The following is a 19,635-nucleotide window of genomic DNA, read 5'->3' on the forward strand; positions in this document are numbered from 1 at the left end:
CCATATTTTAGAAAAATTGCCTGTGGCGCCGGGTATAGGAAACTTAATCTTTTAAACATCTCTGATCTAGATTTCCCATGTAGGGGGAGAGGGAGACTTCCAACACAACAAAATCCTACATCTTGCTAGAAAAATCAGATTTTAGTGTTAGCAAGGCTGTCTCATTGGGGACAAACCCAAACAAAGGAACTAGAGGATCTGTGATCAGAACCCAAAGACATTAGTCCAATATTGTGTGAGTGATGGACATGACCAAAACATGCATTAAAGAGGCAGGTGATTGGTGGCAATGATCACTTTCAGGATTTCTATCTGAGAAAGTCAAGATTTAGTCCAATCTGTTTGGTGTAAAATCTAACGTTGAATTATTCTTACTACTTTTTTTTGAAAGTAAAATTCTTTTAAAGACAGTATTATGGTCAGTCTGCTAGGAGGTATTTGTAGACTGTGAGTGTTTCTGTTGTAAAGTTGGGCTGAATGGAACAAGTATCTTGTTTATCTGATAGTGATCTTTTTAAAAGCCTTTAGGCTTTTTCCACTTCCCTGCACATTACCTTGTTTTTTTATGAGATAAATGCATGCATGATTTTATGGGGTTTTTCTTGTATACGATGTCATTACTGACATGTAAGTTTCTTATATTTTTGCTATAAAAAAGACTTCAATCTGGCAGTCAAAGGGTTTGCGCTGGGTTAATGTCCAGGTTTGTGGGGGGAGGGAGACAGGAGGCCGAGCAGCTGCTGGTCAATGGGTTTGGGGTTCAAAGGGTTTGGGGTTCAAATCTTAGGCTTGACATTGATTGTTGCCCCTTCTATAGAAAAGAAAAACCTTAGTGCCTGATGAATGTGAGCTTTCAGGAGGGTTTTTCCATGACAACACGAAAACAACCTTCAAAAATATGATTATAGCCACTGGACAAAATGTCAAACATATAATAAGACATATCATTTGGAGCTATTGTTGAAATTCAGTCTAACTGCTTGTGATCACTTCAGTTTTTCATTACTTGAGCTGTTATTTTACCATGAAAACAGACTTAAACCCTTTAATCTAATAGGCCTTTTTCATGAATCTGAGAAGGCAGAAGAACAATCACGTGACAGCGATCCTCCAGCAGCCTGAGACGCTCTTGTTGCTGTTTCTGATCGGTTGCTGCAACAGATTGCCTGTTGATTCTGTTGTGGGGGGGGGGGGGGGGGGGGGGGGGGGTTTCTAATCGCTTCTTTCTGTGCTTTTTGGGTTGCTGTGCGTGAGCAGCCTGTCTCTGCCTGGTTGGCTGCGGGGCTCATTTTCCCGCCCCTGTCACGTGCCGTGGCCTGAAGAAGTCATATGACCAGCACAGCTCAGCTGCTCCTCGGTCTCGGCGCTCTTGAATCTGGTGCGGTCCTGGTCCTGGTTCTGGTTCTGGTTCTGCTCCCGCTGTTGTGCGGCAGAGGAAGGTTCGTGACGGCAGCGGGAAAACATGTAGGATCGCCTAGAAGGCAGAAGCTCGCGGTCACGTGACCAACAGATATTTATTAACCCTTGTGTTATCCAAGGCACTTTAACATTGGGAGTTGGGTCATCTAGACCCACTAGACAGTGCTCTGAAGCTTTTTTCTTCAATGATTTGTGATCTTCACTGGTGTCCATGGATTACATGAATCTTTCCACCTTTATCCACCTTTGTCATGGTAGGGAGAACACGTCAATGGAAGGGGGGGGGGGTCATCTGGACCCCATAGGATAGCACAAGGGTTAAGTTGATTTAAAAAATTGAAGCTTTTCCTTTATGATTTTCAGGATTTGTTTAAAAAACACAGAAAGTTTGAAAAATCAAAGTTTTTTGCTGAATGATGACTTTTTAAATTGGCGTGATCGCGTGTCACGGTGCACGCGCCTTTTATTTCTCAGAAATGCAGATCTAAGCAAAATAAAACTGCGACTCAGTTTCCTTCAAAGATCCTGTCTCCAAACAGGAAGAGTATACTGAAAAAAAGAGAGCAAACGCGAAAATTCCACTGGTTGAACATTAATAGGAGAACAATGACTTTTGGGATTTGTTCAAATGACTGTAGAGTGAAAACATTTAATGTGGTGTAAAGTAAAGGATAAATGCAACATCATTTGAAATAGAAAACAAATATGAAATGGGGATATATCTAAAAGAAACAATGAATCTTTGTAATTTGGCATCACAGTTTATAAAAGTATTAATGCATGCTTTACAATCCTTCAGGAGAGAACTTTCAGTTAATAATACAGGTTATCAGGACGTTATAGGTCAGAATGGTACAAAGTACATGCTTAAAAAAAGAGTCGACTTATTTGCACTCAATTTCTAAAATATGTGTGGACAAATGGAGCAATGTGCATCTTGAAGACACATTTCCATTGGTTTTTGTGCTGGTCACATTTAAATATGTGTGAATAACATCAGTGGTTAGAATGTTGGGATCAATGTGTAATAAAGGTTTTTAGGACTGTGAAACTAAAACAAATACTAGGAAGGCAGAGCTGCAGGGGGCTGCAGCCCACTTGACCTACAGTGACATTTAAACAAACTGAACAGTGAACCCAGCAGCTTTCTAGTTGAGTTAAAGAACCTTTTTCAGATGAGTCGTTCTTATCTTGGGGGGCAAAGTGCAGAGCTTTGTGCAGTTTGTGACCCACTGTTGAAGACGCTCCTGGCTTAGGGACTAAAAGTTTGAGCTGACCTCAGAGGCCATGCCAGTAATTTACCTTATAAGAGGTTATAGACGTACTTAAGGGGATACTGGAAGACTTTGAAACACTAAGGATAAAACATTGAAATGTTTTTTTTTTTTTTTAAAGAAACAGCTAGCTGGGAATGATGCAAGAATGTAAGACATCTGTCTGCCTCCTGCTCAGCGTTTTGGGCTGACTGTGAGCATGAAAGTGCATTCTTAGAATGAACATTTCTCTTGCAGATCAGCAGCTCATCCTGGAACTGCTGGATGTCATGTCTGCCACGAAGCTGCAGGAATGTCGTCAGCACATCTCTGCACAGCTGGATGGCGTGGTGGATTTCTGGCTCAGACACTCCCATGATGCTGAATACGGGTACTGCAGTAACACGAATCACCTGGTGGAGGCACCAGTGCAGCACGTCTGACTCTGATTGCTTTTTAGGGGATTCTTTACCTGCATTGGGAGAGACGGGAAGGTTTACGATGACCTAAAGTATGTGTGGCTGCAGGGCAGACAGGTGAGGCTGCAGGGTAGATGAAGTACGTCTGAGGTGAGATCTGGGTTGATGAAGCTGCAGCGTGAAGCGGCCCTGTTCTCTCACAGGTGTGGATGTACTGTCGTCTGTACCGAACCTTGGAACGTTTCCACAGACCTGAAATTCTGGAAGCAGCCAAAGCTGGTGAGCCTGACTCTTCATGAGTGTGTTCTGCCCAATGTCTGTTTTCAGCGTTTACATAATGACTGAGCTGGAACATTTAATGAAAGTGGAGTTTTCAGGAGCAGGGCGTAGCCTCAGACGACTTAAGTGATTAATAACCACCATCAGAGGTTTTTTCACCACTGACAGTGCAGCTTGTTTCTGGATGACTGAACTCTCGGCCTCGGTCTTGGCTGAGCTGGAGTCCCAGTCCCAGTCCCAGTCCCATACAGGGTATAAAAGCTGCTGGGAGTTGTAGGGTCTCTCTGTCTCCCACCTGGCAATTGACTCTATAGCCTTTAACAGCCCCTTCACATTTCTTTGCATATTTAGTTGGGTTAAATATTTGTTTGACATAAACTTTTGTTAAGCCTTACCGTCTCCCTCTTGTTTGTCATGGCCTTTATCTGAGCCAGTTATGACAGGAGGAAAAGAGCGTATTTTAGTTCCCTGACAGCAGACACAAGCATAGAAGCTTCTGGAGGGGTTTCAAAGAGTTCTGTCTACTGACCTGGTTCTTGTCCCTCTGGACCTTAGGAGCAGCATTCCTGAGGAAGTTTGCTCGTATGTCCAGCTCCAGCTCTCCGTGGAAATGTGCTTTCTGCTTAACGAGAGACGGCAAAGCAGTCAAAGTTCAGAGGAGCATCTTCAGCGAGTGTTTCTACATCATGGCCATGGATGAGCTTAGCAGAGTGATTGCTGATCAAGACATGCAGGTGCCAACAGGACTCTCTGATCCACTCTCATGTTCTAGTCATGATGAGAGATTTCTATAGTCTTTCAGGATTGGTGGAATTTCAAGACATCCAGACAGAAAGTTACCTCCAGGGTCTCCCTCAAGGGTCTCTGCAACCCAAGAAGCAGGCAGACGGAGCACCAGCTCTGTTTGTAAACTTATTAGAAATCTTCACAGAGGACCTGAGTTTAGAGAATAAATATATACAGAGGACGAACTAAGTATTTAAACCCTTGCTGATTTTGTAAGTTTGCCCACTTAAGAAGATATCGACAGTCTGTCAATTTGTCCTGATGGTCGGTTCATTTTAACAGTAAAAGATACAGATTAAAGAAAATCAAGGAATTCACTTTAAATCATTTACATACATGCATTTGCACTGAGGGAATGATGTCTTTGAACACTCTTATGGCAAAACCCCTATTAGCAGCACAGAGGTTTCTTATAGTTGATGAGCAGGTTTCTGCACATATCATCAGAAATTCTGGTCCACTCTTCTTTGCCAAGGCTTTCTAAATCCTTCAGATGTGGTGGTGGTCACTTAGCAACTCTGCTCTTCCTCCAAACAGCGGGTTGAGTTGATGCCAAAGAGCTCCATGTTGGTCTGATCAGACCACAGCACCTTCTCCCAATTACTCTCTAAGTCATTAAGGTGATCATTGGCTAACTTCAGGCAGGCTGCACATGTGCCTTCCTAAGCAGGGGGACTTTCTAGACCATTGCAGCGTCAAGTCTTTCCAATGGTTTTTTTGGTGACTCTTGTTCCAGCTGCTTTGAGATTATCAGCTAACTCCTGCCGTGTTGTCTCACTGTTCTGATCATGGAAACCCCACCAGGTGAGATCTTTTTTGGAGCCCCAGACCTATAGGTGGATTGATGCTCATGTTCATGTATTTTGTCCCAATTGTACCAACGGTTGTCATTTAGGGGCGGCCGTGGTGCAGCAGTAGGGCGGTTGACCCATGATTGTAAGATTGCAGGTTTGATTCCCTCCTTGCACGCCCATGAGTCAAAGTGTCCTTGGGCAAGACACTGAACCCCACCTTGCCACTGGTGGGAGGTTGGCGCCAGTGTGTGAATGTGTGTGTGCATGGGTGAATGGGACTGTGACTGTAACACGCTTTGGGCCTTGTAGGTAGAAAAGCGCTATAAAATATACGCCATTTACCACTTTAAGCCCAAGCTTCTTGCTAATGGTTTTGTGGTAATCAAACAGTTATAATAATAATAATAATGGATTGGATTTATCTGCGCTTTTCAAGACACCCAAAGCGCTTACATTATGTCCATTATTCATTCACTCCTCATTCATACTTGGTGATGGTAAGCTACGGTTGTAGCCACAGCTGCCCTGGGGCAGACTGACAGAGGCGTGGCTGCCATTTCGCGCCTACGGCCCCTCTGACCATCACCGGGACCATTCATGCACATTCACACACCAGTGGAGCCACATTGGAGGCAAGGAGGGTGAAGTGTCTTGCCCAAGGACACAATGACATTTTGGCTGGTGGGAGCGGGGATTGAACCGCCAACCCTTCGATCATTGGACGACCCGCTCAACCACCTGAGCCACTGTCCATTTTGAAGGTATTCATGCCTGATGGGGCAGGAATAAATTGCCTTAGGCAGAACTTATCGAATCTGTTCATATAATAAAGTCCTCAACCCACACTCCACACCAGGTGGTGGCGGTAAAGCCCCATTCTGTTGTTTCCCAACACCATAAAACTACCCAAGAAGAAGAAGAAATACTCATTTCCCTCAATGAAATTTAGATAAATCTATACAAATTCCTTAAAACTGTTTTATTGATTTTTTTATTATGATTTTGTATCTCGCTCTTCAAATAAACCTACCACAGGACGTCAGACTGTCAATTTCTAATTAAGACGGCGAACCTACAAAATCAGCTAGGGGTCAAACCCGTAGTTCCTCCTGTATTTCTCTAAAGCAAAGCAAAGTTTTATGCCTAAAACTGGCTTCTAGCCCAGAACTACAGACAACAGATGTTCCTCAGACTGACTAAGGCCAGCTGCAGCATCAGTGAGCACACCCAGTTTGTTTTCATTTCCATTTTATTTCAAATGGTTCATCTAGTTTTGTGTGTTTTAGCATCATCCAGTTTTAATCAGACCTACAGATTAGGATGAATGAAAACTGCATGGATACAGAATCCTTCAGGCTGCAGAGGAAGCTGTAAAATGTTCTGCCCTCTTTCATGCTGTCTCCCTTTTCTGACATCCAGCTGGAAGCTGAGCAGATGATGGAGCAGCTCATCTACTGGGTCCAGGTGGACCCTTCAGGTCTGGGCCGCCCCCGCCTTCCAGGAGATGTTGCCACCAACAGCATGGCAGTTCCCATGATGCTGCTGTGTCTGGTTCGACAGCTAACTGAAGGCCGGGACCATGAGGCGGCCCAGAAGTACCGGGAGCTTGGTAGCTGGTGTGTCGCTCAGATTCTCCAACATGTCCAGGTGAGTGGATGAGGGATTGAAGGTTTTGTAATCTGTGGGCAGATGAGGTTCAGTAAACCCAAACATGTTAGCTGAACCTGCTCAAAAAGCAAGAATAGGACGCGGCAGAGACAGTCCACTCTGACCACTGATGACGATGGTTATCAGAGCAGCAACTGTCTTGAAGCTGGTGGTTTACGAAAAAGCCGAAGATTTTTTCACATCTGCAGCGGGAAAAAGCGTGGAGAGATCTTCTTTATGTAAAAGTCAAAGTTTCAGTAATAGTTAGCCTATTTTGTTTCCAACAGCCGCATAGTTGCCATGGTAATATTTAACATCAGATGTGTTCTGCTTTTGTATTTTATTCAAACAATAAAGTGAGGTTTATTCTTTTATCTCTATGGGGAATTCCTTGCAAAGTATATACATTAAGTGAAAGTGTTAAATATCAGCCTCTAAAATACATTCAAGAAAAATAAAGGTTCCCATTAGCCCTCCATCTAAACTCATTTTCATCTGTTTTGGTTGCCGTAAAGTTTCTGAAAACTATAGCCTATTTAAATGTATCCGTCAATAACATGTAGCTACACATCATTTTAGCATTATATCTGTAGCTCTGTTCACCATTATTTAGTTTTATTGCCAACAATTTTAGGTTCCAACAAGTTCCAGAGAATTTCCTCTTTGAAGTTTTCTTTGCTGATGGTTCAGTCCAGGTGCAATAATTCCACAGTAAGTCATGTTGTACTGTAAACTGTTGTCGGTCAACGTCCCCTTTTTTCCTGCAGAGAGCAGGAACCGCCATCTTAGAGAACGTGTCAGAGAGCGGAGCTGAGCTGCCGGGCAGCGCAGGCCGTCTGCAGAATCCGGGTACGGGACCCAGCTGTGTGACACATCTGACCAAAGCTTTTGGTCATTTCAACATCTTTTGCCTCCTCCCCCCTGATCTAGGCCACGCTCTGGAGGCGGGCTGGTTTTTGCTGCAGTTCAGTGCAGAGACCGGTGACAAAGAGATCCAGAAAACTGCTATTGAGAAGTTCATAGAACTCCCACTGGAATACGGCTGGGACAGAGAGCACGGCGGCCTTTTCTACTTTCTGGATGTGGATGGTCACTGCCCCACCCAGGTCAGACACCTTCATCATGTTTTCTGGATCTTTCTGTAAAATGGGACTGATGAAACTGCTGTGTTAGGGCAGCTGGAGTGGAACATGAAGCCGTGGTGGCCCCACTGTGAGGCTCTCATCGCCCTCCTCATGGCCTACAGTCAGACCAAAAGGCCGGAGCTGCTGCAGAGGTTCCTTCAGGTTTACGACTACAGCTTCAGCCACGTGAGTCTCTCTGCCCACGTCTGTCCATGTTCTCAGAGTCTGAGCTGCTAAGTGGGTTAAAATACAAATGAGTTTGTAATTTTAGTGCTTTTACTGATTGGGAATCAGTCATGTTAAAGAATACATGCCCCCTGCTTTCAGCCTAAGGTTTCTTTCATAATCCACCAAAGCCTAACTCCCCCTTTAAAAAAATGTTATTATTTTAATATTTCAATTAAATGAACTATATAACTCTCTGTGTGTGCTGGTTGGGTGTGTGTGTTTGTTGGGGGTTGTGGGTTTGCACAGTTTCCTGATGAGAAGAACGGCGAGTGGGTTGGTTATCTGAGCCGAGAGGGCAGCACAGTACTGGATTTCAAAGGAGGACCCTTCAAAGGTGAGCTGCAGAAAAAGGGATTGTCAAAGAAATGAATGGAAATTGGAAGGAATGCAAATGAATCTTCAGCAGAGTTTCTGTGCTCACTTCATCTGACTCAGTGGATGAAAGCAGTTTAACCCTTGTTCTATCTTAGATGACCCCCCCCCTTACATTGAGGTGTTCTCCCTACCATGACAAAGGTGGATAAAGGTGGAAAGATTTCATGTAATCCATGGACACCAGTGAAGATCACAAATAATTGAAGAAAAAAGGTTCAGAGCACTGTCTAGTGGGTCTAGATGACCCATCTCCCAATGTTAAAGTGGCTAGGATAGCACAAGGGTGACAGAACATAAACCAAAGGAACAGTCAGCCACTTGGGTTGATGGCTGGAACATTGAAGAAAACTGAAGAATGTCAGGTTTGCTAATTTCTGTAGAACTCCTGTTGAAAACTTAACTTATGGTATGAAGGTGTGATGTTTAATGTTGTTAGTGGGTTTACCCCACAGGTAGAATGTTAGCTGGAGGAGAAGGAGACATTGTGGTTGGAAGTAAGAAAGTTGTCATCGGTGCAGATTTCAATGGACATGTTGGTGCAGGAAACAGAGGTGATGAGGAGGTGATGAACATAGATGGTGGTTGATTTAGCAAAAAAGATGGGAATGGCTGTAGTAAAAAAGTTTCCTTGAGAAGAAGCAGGAACATAGGGTGACCTATAAGAGTGGAGGTAGAAGCACACAGATAGACTACATTTTGTGTAGACAATGTAATTTGAAAATCAGTGACTGCAAAACAGTGGTAGGTGAGAGTGTTTAAAGACAGCATAGGATGGTGGTGTGTAGGATGACTCTGGTGATAAAGAAGACAAAGAAAGAAAGGGCAAATACAGAAAAGCAGGCTCTGGGTGGTCAGGAGCTACTCCCAGATGACTAGATAACTACAGATAATGTGATCAGGTACACAGGTAGAAGTGTTGTGTCATCAGGAAAGAAAGTTGGTGAGGAAACTTGATAATGGAATGAGGGGGTCCATGAGTGTAAACGGATTAAGAGACTAGCGAAGAAGAAGTGGGACACTGAGGAGACCGGACAGGTATACAGGGAGATGCTACGTAAGGTGAATTCGAAAAATCTGTATGCGAATCAAAATCCTCACCGAGAGGTACGGGACTTGATTGACATGCAGAACGGCCAATCGAACATCCTTTGACACATACGTCACTGCACATGCGTGTTTAAATACACAGAGCCCAAGTTCTGTCTGTCATCAGAAAGTCGCTTTCTGCCCCGCAGCACGTCTTCTCCCCGGCAGAAGACCACTCCAGACAACCGGAGTGTTTATTGAAGCCCGGGCCGTCCCGTGTGTGTCCTCCTGCTATCGGCTCCGCAGATCTCGCCCGATAAATACAAGCTTATTAAGGAAGCAGTGTTTTTCGTGGCGCACGCTTCGTACGCAGCCGTCAGCGCCTCTGAAATGCCACGCTCCCCCCATTGCACAATTTACAACAGAGCATGACAAACGATAGACGCTGCATTCTGTCTTTGTAAAAAAAACGCCATATCTGTTAATACAAAAGTATTGTTGTGTAATCTTATTGTGTAGTTTTTAATCATCAGTATATAAACAACAATGTTCAAATAAACATGTAACTAATAAACATAACTAACAAACATGTGCTATGGTGTTTATAAGATATATATATATACCGACACACACACACAGGTAGATCTCCCAAACGTTGTCGACTCAAAAGTAGCTCACATGCCAAAAAAGTGTGAGCACCCCTGATCTAGGGTCATCAGTCCAGAGTAATGGAGGTGTGGAAAAGAAGGGAAGAAACAAGTGCAGCCAGGTTGAAATGGGGGGAGAAAAGTGTCAGGTGTGATAGAAGAGTTTCAGCTCAAAGTGAAGTAAAGGTGTAGAAAACGGTGGTGAGAACTGCCATGCTGTTGGACCTAGAGAGGAAAAGAAAGGAAACAGAGCTGGAGGTAGCAGAGATGAAGATGCTGAGGTTCAGCACATGTTAGAGGTTTTGGAGATGAAGTCAGAGGCCAGACTTAGATGGTTCAGACAGAGACAGTGAATCTATTGATAGAGCTGCCAGGCAAGAGGTCTACAGGAAGACCATAGAGGAGGTTTATGGATGCAGTGAATGAAGACATGAAGGTGCCTGGTGTTGAAGGAGAGGATGCAGAAGACAGGGTTAGATGGAGGAAGCTGATTGGCTGTGGCGACTGAAGGGAAAAGCCCAAAGGAAAAGAAGAAGATGGATCAATCTGTCTGAAAGTGGATGCATCAATATGGAGTGAAGCGGGGAGCTTATGGCACGCCGTGTGTAGCAGCCACAGCTGGCTACAGGCTTTTTCCAATAGCATTTTTTGACCGCTCCTGATTCCCAACTATTTGAATAAAGAAATACTCAGAAATGCCATTTTAATCTTAATTGTCATTAAATATGTCCTCCATATTAAGATAGATAGATAGATAGATAGATAGATAGATAGATAGATAGATAGATAGATAGATAGATAGATAGATAGATAGATAGATAGATAGATAGATAGATAGATAGATAGATAGATAGATAGATAGATAGATAGATAGATAGATAGATAGATGGATGACTTTATTAATCCCACAATGGGGAAATTTCATTTATCTGTGGCAGCAACACGACATTCAGAAATAATCTATATAATATAACATCAATAAAGGACATCACAAATTACTAAAATTATTATGAAAAATTATTATCAAAAATGAGATTCTTATTAAATAAAGAAATAAATATTAAATAAATACAGCTGCAAAAGTGTAAAAAAACATGCGGTCTGCAAAACATGTAAACTGTAAAAAAAAAAAACATTACAAATTTTTTCAAAATACAGAAATAACTAATGAAGTTCACACCAAGAACAAAAACAAACAACTGTTCAGGAACAAAAAACAATTTAAAATTGAAAAACAACAACTACAACAAAAGTAAATGAATCAATGACTAAACAGAAAAACACCCCTGGGACCGTGGAGTGTCACTTTGACACGGTGTTGTACAGTCTCATGGCTGTGGGGAGGAATGACCTGCGGTAGCGCTCCTTACACTGAACAGTCTTGTGCTGAAGGAGCTGGTCAGCGCCTCTACAGTTTTGTGCAGGGGGTGGGAGGGGTTATCCATGATGGATGTCAGCTTAGCTAACATCCTCCTGTCCGCCACCTCCTCGATGGACTCAAGTGTGCAGCCCAGGACAGAGCCAGCCAGAGAAAATGCATAAAGAACATGTTAAAAACACTATTTTTGGGCTTCTAAAGGGAAAAAAGAAGTCGTATATGGGATTTTGGCTTCATGGAGTCCGCGGGTACTCTGTTTTGAGCGCCATAGGGGAGGAGTCACTCAGTCCAGTTCTCTTGTGCAGTCAATGGTGTCATTCTAGTGTCCACTGACTGAGGTCTTCTTTCACCTTCAGGGTTCTTCCATGTGCCTCGCTGCCTGCTCATGTGTGAACGCCTACTGGATGATCTGCTCCAAATGCATGATGAATGAACACTCCAACTGATTCTGAACATCAGCAAAACATAAATAAAGAGATGTCAAAGGCTTGTCCTCCTTGTGTCCCACTGCTGAGCACCTCCTTAATGCAGCACTGAAGCTCTTCTCACATTTCTGTCACAGAAATACTTTTGTGTTTATTTATCATTGACCTATCCAGAGAAGCAGCACTTGTCACGAAGGAAGGGTGGTTTCATGAAAGAGTTTGGCGGGGACAACACGTGCTCTATGCACAACCTCACTCCTGCAAGGTCTGCTGGGGCAGGATGGGGGTGTCTATCCTCTTATATAGTTCTACCACTTATATAGTCACCATGAGAGAGTTCAGTCACTCTGTCCTCCTTAGAAATCTCCCCTCTGACATCCAGAACACTGACTCACTGTGCATTTTTCCATCCATCAATCCATTTTCAAAATGCTCATACTTCTGTAACCCTTGTGCTATCCTAGGCACTTTAACATTGGGAGTTGGGTCATCTAGACCCACTAGACAGTGTGTTGAACATTTTTTTTTCAATGATTTGTGATCTTCACTGGTGTCCATGGATTACATGAAATCTTTCCACCTTTATCCTCCTTTGTCATGGTAGGGGGAACACGGCAATGGAAGGGGGGGTCATCTAAGATAGCACAAGGGTTAAAGAGGATGTACAGCTGGTCCACTGTTTTACAATCAGGGCGAAAACTGCACTATTGTTCCTGCATCTGAGGTTTGACTATCGGACGTACTTTCCTCTCCAGTACCCTGGCAAAAGACTTTTCCAGGCAGGCTGAGGAGTGGCATTTCCCGGTAGCTGGAACCCACCCTCCAGTCACCTTCTTGAAAAGGGGAATTACCACCCCTGTCTGCCAGTCCAGCGGTACGGTTCCCAACTGCCATGCAATGCTGCAGAGACGTGTCAGCCAGGACAGTCTCACAGCATCCAAAGACTTGATGTACTCGGGGTGGACTTCATCCACTCCCGGTGCCTTGCCACCACGGCTCATCGACTATTTCTGCAACTTCAGCTTTGAGGGACAGTGATGGACAGCCCCACTTCAAAGTCCTCAGCCTCTTTTTTTATTTATTTATTTATTTTTTTCTAACTTGTCCTGTCCAACAGCTGGGCAGGCAAGATGAGAGCTGACGGCCTCTTGTGTTGGACATATTTTACTTTAACAATAGGGGTTATTAATCTTCAGACAAACCAAAGGTATGTCTGAATAAACCCCTTTTGTAATTGAGGCCAAACTTTATTAACTTCAATCATGTTTGAAAATCTTTGGTGTTGGACCGGACGGAAAAGGAAAGGAGGGAAGAAGAGAGAGGGACGTTATTGAGATGGGGGGGGGGGGGGGGGTAAGAGGGTGATAATAGGAGGGGGGGGGGGATACCATGAAGCAGCATAAAGCAACAAGTTTACTGGTTGTTTATCATTACGGTAAGGTTCAAATGTAATACAAAAAGGGCGGGGCCTGTCCACACACACACTCAAATGTTATCAACACACCTGCTGGCTGAAAAAAATGTCCACATGTCAACATGTACATAAAACCGATAGTGTTCACACACGCATACTTATGCCTTTAAACCAACTAGTGTGAAATATTTCATTCATTCAATCATGCAAACTATTAGTGCAAAGGTGAGCTAACACCTGTGCTCAGGTGAGTGTTTATGTTTTTCTAAAATGGACAGTGGAATGTGAAAAGAAGGAAGGAGAGTGCCCAGCCATCCCCACACCAAGACCCCCGCCGCAGCGGCAGCCGGAACCCCCAACGCCACACGGCAGCAGGCAGGGAACAACCGCCCCCCGGGCGACCCAGTCCGCCACCCAGGCCAGGGCCAGCAGGGCCGCCGCGAGGCCCCCAGAGCCAGAGAGCAGGGAGGCACGGAGGGAAATGGAGAGCCGCCCCAGCCCAACCAGGAGAACAGCCCCCCCGCCGCGCCGGGAGAGCCAACGCAGGGGCCCACCCGAGAAGGGCGCCCACAGCCCCAGACGAGCAGCCCATCACCCCCTAGGAGTTCCGGGCATCCCCCCGCCCCAACTCCAGGTACGAGCCAGGACCCCCCAAGGGAGACCCGCTCCGCACTCCAGGCAGCCACCCACCCGGCCCACGGTTGGTCCAGGGAGGAGCAAGGCAGGGGCCAGCCGTCCCCGCCCAGGAGGGGAGCGCCCCGGGGAGAAAGGGGGCCCACCAGGGGTGTTGTAAACTTGGCCCAACCAGGCTCGGCCACAGTTGGAGAATTGGCGGGGCCCAGCACCTAGGGGCAAGGACCAGAACCCACCCCCCAGGGCCACGGACCCCCCCCCCTCCCCGTGCGGAGAGAGCACCGCCGCGCCCAGGAAACCGGCACCCAGGGGACACGGCTGCCGTTGCCAAGGGCCCCGTACCCCCCACCAGGGAAGGGGTAGGAGACAGATGGTCAGGCCTCGACGGGACCGAGGCAGCCAACCGGCCAGGGCAACCGCCGATTGCCTCAGCGGAGACCCGGACCCGTCAACCCCCCAAGGTCCCGTGCCGATAGTGGACTCCCCCTCCCCCCAGAACGCCCCCCCACACGACAGGGCCGACAAGCCCCCCACCCCATCCCAGACCCCGCAGCCGAAGCGGATGACCCCCAGAGCGACCGGGGGTCCCAAGAGGGTTGTCCCGTCCCGTCCCAGAGCCAGGGAAGGGCTGATCCCAGCCCCAGGTGTAGACGGGCAGCCCATCCAATACCGCCCCCCCCCCCCAAGCAGGGCCCCCGCCAACCCCCCCCCCCCCCCCCCCCCCAGCACAGGCAAAGGGACCAACCCCCCAAGCCAAGCCAGAGTGCCACCCCACCCCCCCACCACGCACCCCCACACCCAAGCCCAGAGGACCACACAGCCCCCCAGCCCGCCCCACCCAGGCACCGGACCCAGCCCCCCGACCACCCACCACCCCCCGCCGGCCACCGGAGGCCCCGACCCCCACCCCGAACCACGGCAGAAGGACAAGGAGCGGCGACGACCAGGCCCCCCACCCCCTGTCACAGAGTTAGCTATGAGATTCCCCGGTAGCTGGAACCCACCCTCCAGTCACCTTCTTGAAAAGGGGAATTACCACCCCTGTCTGCCAGTCCATCGGTACAGTTCCCAACTGCCATGCAATGCTGCAGAGACGTGTCAGCCAGGACAGTCTCACAGCATCCAAAGACTTGATGTACTCGGGGTGGACTTCATCCACTCCCGGTGCCTTGCCACCACGGCTCATCGACTATTTCTGCAACTTCAGCTTGGAGGGACAGTGATGGACAGCCCCACTTCAAAGTCCTCAGCCTCTGCTTCCTTTAGAGAAAGTATGTCAGCAGGATTGAGGACATCCTCAATTTATTCCTTCTACCACCCAACAAGCTCCCTAGTCAAGGTCGACAGCTCCCCACCTTCACTGAAAACAGTGCATGCCCTTTTGAAGTGCTGGATAGTTTGCCAGAATCTCTTTGAGGCCAACTGATAGTCCTCAATAGCCTCACCAAACTCCTCCCAGGAACAAGTATTTGTCTCCACAACAGCCTGGACCACAGCTTGCTTAGACTGCCGGTACCTGTCATCTGCTTCTGCTGTCCCACAAGCCAGCCAGGCTTGGTAGGACTCCTTCTTCGGCTTGACTGCATCTTACTTCTGGCGTCCACCACTGTTTATGAGGATTGCCACTGCGACAGTGGCAAAGCAAGACCTTTTGACCAAAGCTCCAAACAGCAGCAGAGACGATAGAGGTGGAGAACATAGTCCACTCTGACCCAGCCTGCCTTGGTACCAGTTTGAAGAACTCCCGGCTGTGGAAGTTAGAGATTTCCCTGACAGAGGGCTCAGTCAAACCCAGCAGACCCTCACAGTACGTTTAGGTCTTCCAAGTCTTTCCAGCCTCTTTCCCTGCCAGGGAATGGTAGTGATTAGTGGGCAGTTCTGCCTTTATCTAAGTGTCCAAGACACAAGGCCAAAGGTCACCTGAAACAACTACAAAGTCGATCAACGATATCCTGCCAAGGGTATCATGGGGCCAAGTGTATTGATGGATACCTTTGTGCTCAAACATGGTGTTTCTAATGGACAAACTATGACGAGCACAGAAGTGCTACAAAAAAAACAACACCCGGTTTCAGATCAGGAAAGCCATCCCTACCAATCACACCCCTCCAAGTGCAGCTGTCATTGTCCACGTGGGCATTAAAGTCCCCCTGGAGGACAATGTAGTCTCCCGTTGGGGCACTTCCCAGTACCCTTGAGAGAGACACCAGGAAGGCTGGGTACTCCAAACAGCTGTTCGGCCCACAAGCCAAAACCACAGTAAGGCTGAGGGACATGACCCTCCCACCAGTGTGACCCCCTTCACCAGTGTGAACTCCAACACTTGGTGGGTGAGCTGAAGGCTCACAAGTAGGCCCACACCGCTGCCTCTTACTATGCACAACTCCAGAATGGTAGGGAGTCCAACCTCTATTGAGGGACTGAGTTTGAGAGCCCCGGCTGTGCGTGGAGATGAGCCCCTCTATATCTAGCTGGTACTTATATCTACCCTGGGCCCACGGGAGAGTGATCCCATGTTTTTCCTTCAGGCTGTACCCAACCGGGGCCTCTGGCAGGAGCCCCAACTACCAGGTGCTCACCTGCGAGTCTCAACCCAAGGCCTGGTTCCAGGGCAGTGGCGCCACCAGGGGGTGGCCAGGGGTGACCACGGCCACCCACCTCCGACACCTGGCCACCCCAGTGGCCCCCCCACTAGCCACTATAAGCTGTGGTAGCATCAGTTGTGCGTTTCATCCCAAATGCACAGCCAGCAGGTGGCAAGTTGATCTGATCACCTAAACCAGCCCACACCCCTCCTGTCCCTGCTGCCTTTGAGTGCGCAGACATCTAAAGACGCAGAACACGAATAAGACGCGGGGTTCACTTCCGCGTTCCAACCCTCAGAGCCTCCGGGCTGGTTAGACAAAAGAACCAGTCTCAGTTACTAAAGATGAACTTTCTTTATTACTTTTTCCTTGAGTCCAAAGCAGTGACTGACCGCGTGTGTATGCGCTCCACCCCTCACATGTGCTCTCCCCCCTCTCTTCCTGCATCACGCGAGCACCGGTATTCAGCACGCACACATGCACGCACGGACGCACACACACATGCGTGCGCACACTCACACACGCACACAATCAAACATCCCAAAACACTACATTTCTTTTCATGCCTGTTAACTATTTTCTGTGGGGTCTTTTAACAATCTGTTTACTGTACTTTAGATCACTTGATCTGTATTGTGTGCAAATACTTGGTGCAAATACGCCACATCATCAGCGTTGGTGGATGTGCCATTACTTTCTATTAATATTTAAAAAAGGATGTCCCTGTAGCTCGTCTTAAGCGGTGTAACTTTCCACAGAATCCGGTATCAGACAGTGGAACAAGTGAACAAAACAATGAAGCTCAGAGGCTAGTCTTTCTGTGTTTGGCGGCTGTTTATATCTCCCATGATGCATTGGCGCACAATGTGTCTCTCCTCTTAACGTCTTGTAACAACGAACACACAAAGAGTTATGGAACATTTTAACTTAACTTTTATTACATCTTTTAGAAAACACAGCTGCGACTTCCAGCTTTTTCTGACACAATCACAAAAATGCACGTAAGATTACAGAAGGGCTGTAGATCATAAACAGGCTATAAGTTTCTCCTTTTTTATTTTTGGATGCTGGTGTGCCGTGGGATTTTTGTCAAGGTTAAAGTGTGCCGTGGCTCAAAAAAGGTTGAAAAACACTGGCCTAATGATATCTACTAGAATCTAGTAGTATCTACTACTAAGTTAATGTTCTAGAAAAAAATCAGTAGGCATTTAACTTTCTGTTGGTTTTCTAAAGGTTGTTTTACTATGTTTTGTAGAATGAATTTTAAAAATATAGTTCATGGTTTTTGTGTGCCACCCCAAGATTTAATGTGGTCCCCTACCGGCCCATGAAAAATTTCTGGAGGCGCCACTGTTCCAGGGTGGGGCCCCGGTTATGCCAATCCGGGCGACGTAGCAGAATCTTTACTTGTACTTTTCATAAAGGGGGTTCTGAACCACACCGCCTTGCTTGTCAAACAGGACCTGTCTACCATGGGAGACCCCACCAAGAAAACTTGGCTGCTGGGATCACTTGAGGTCTCAAACCCCTCCATGGTGCCGTTTCATGTAGGGGGTGTGCATTTTTTAAAACGGATTGTGTCCATTTCCAAATTATGTAATTGATCTGGCCTCAGATTCCACACACAGTCACAGGGTCCCAGTTAAACAGAATTGACTAATGTGGCAATATACACAAAATGTGATGTCCACGCATGTGTGAAACAGGTTTAAAGAGGTAAACAAAACAAAAAAATTATTTCCACAAACAACGGTCTTTACAGTGAAAATGTAATCCCAGTTACATACTATGGAAGCGATTCTGTAGCATAATTAAAAATAAAAGTCAAAACCAGAAATGGTTTTTCATTTTCAACATGAAGCTGCATTTTTTGACTCAAAATTAAAAAGAAAAGGCAATTCGACAAAATGGTTTTTCCTTTCCGTCCTCAACACTGCTTATTTTGCCACTTAATTAAAATGATAATGAAAATAGTATTTGACATTTCATTTTCAAGAAGTTCTCTGGTAAATGTGTAGCAAAATTCATTTAGAAATGTCTGATTTGACAATTAAAATGGATTTACAGAAATGCTTTTTCATTTTTAAAATGTAACTGCATCAAAGGACTCAAAATCAAAATGAAAAATCAATACTTCAAAATGCTTTTTCCTTTTCTACTTATTCTGTGTCATAATTAAAATGAAAATGCAAAGAGGGGATTGCATTTGCATTTTCACATCCATCCTGTGAACATTGTTGCATTATTCAATTCAAATAAGCATTTCCAGCGGGGAGGCGGGGCGATGACGTCAGTTCTTTCTCCGTGTGTCCGGCTGCTAACAGACACAGACACTAGGAGCAGTGCAGCCAGGCTTGTGTTAGCGGCAGAGGAGAGGGCTTTGTGATGGTTGTGCTCTCCTGATGATTGTACACAGTTACGCAGTGACCATCGTTTTAGTTCGTTGTTGTGTCAAATTTCAACACAAAATAAACGAGACAAACATGAAATACGTTAAAGGTTTGATGGTAACAGTTGACATGCAATAAAATTTTGTACTTTAACTTTTTTTAAATAAAGCATCAGATTTAGGTTTTATATATTTCGCATTGCTTAGGGGTTGCTTTGCCAAATCTTGCAGTTGCCATAGCAACCCCTAGCCACCACTTGGCACCACCCCTGCATTCAGTAAATAAAAGATATATATGTAGTGAAAAGTTCTGTTGAGGCTCATTTTCGACAAACAGCTTTAGGAACTTGTCTGTCATGCGGAATCATGGAGATGACCTCGAGCGGAACCCCTTTAATGCAATATGGAAGAAATATTTGGCTTCATATAACTTCAAACATTTTCTCTCATCTAGGGGGCATTGAGTTCCTTCTAAAATGTGACTTTGATCACAGAAAACTTCCTATTAAACTTTCTACTCATCATCAGCAGGTGTTACTGTACTGGAAGTTCATATTCAAACATAACTGTAGTCCACACAACACTCCCATATGGAACTGTCGGTATATTTTATGTAGGAATAAATCAATATTTTACAAAAAGTGGATTAAATACGGTAATTGGTCATTATTACACATCATAAATGATAATGGAAACATTTTCTCATCTGAAAGTTTTTCCAGTAAGTTTAAATTAAATGATAGAAAACATTATAACAATGTAATCAAAGCAATCCCTTCAGACTTTGGTCCAAATGTCCTCCAGTCTGGTCATA

At 45.7% G+C, this 19,635-nt stretch overlaps 1 protein-coding gene across 3 annotated transcripts; it reads left to right on the top strand.

Annotated features, from left to right (window-relative positions):
• The first annotated feature begins 1,240 nt into the window (after window positions 1-1,240).
• Window positions 1,241-11,868, top strand: renbp (renin binding protein). 3 transcript variants are annotated; one of them, XM_023957098.1, is made up of 11 exons: window positions 1,241-1,439; window positions 2,931-3,063; window positions 3,133-3,208; window positions 3,295-3,370; window positions 3,926-4,104; window positions 6,370-6,597; window positions 7,365-7,446; window positions 7,528-7,703; window positions 7,776-7,907; window positions 8,196-8,283; window positions 11,732-11,868. In XM_023957098.1, the coding sequence occupies exons 2-11, from the start codon at window positions 2,963-2,965 to the stop codon at window positions 11,806-11,808; spliced, it is 1,215 nt and encodes a 404-aa protein (XP_023812866.1). In that variant the 5' UTR covers window positions 1,241-1,439; window positions 2,931-2,962; the 3' UTR covers window positions 11,809-11,868. The 3 variants fall into 3 exon arrangements, with proteins under 3 accessions (XP_023812866.1, XP_023812867.1, XP_023812865.1); XM_023957099.1 differs by having other exon boundaries at window positions 1,268-1,464; XM_023957097.1 differs by lacking the exon at window positions 1,241-1,439 and adding an exon at window positions 1,544-1,673.
• The last annotated feature ends 7,767 nt before the right edge of the window (window positions 11,869-19,635 follow it).

This window comes from Oryzias latipes, chromosome 7 (genome assembly GCF_002234675.1).
Source record: "Oryzias latipes chromosome 7, ASM223467v1".
NCBI classification, from domain to species: domain Eukaryota; kingdom Metazoa; phylum Chordata; class Actinopteri; order Beloniformes; family Adrianichthyidae; genus Oryzias; species Oryzias latipes.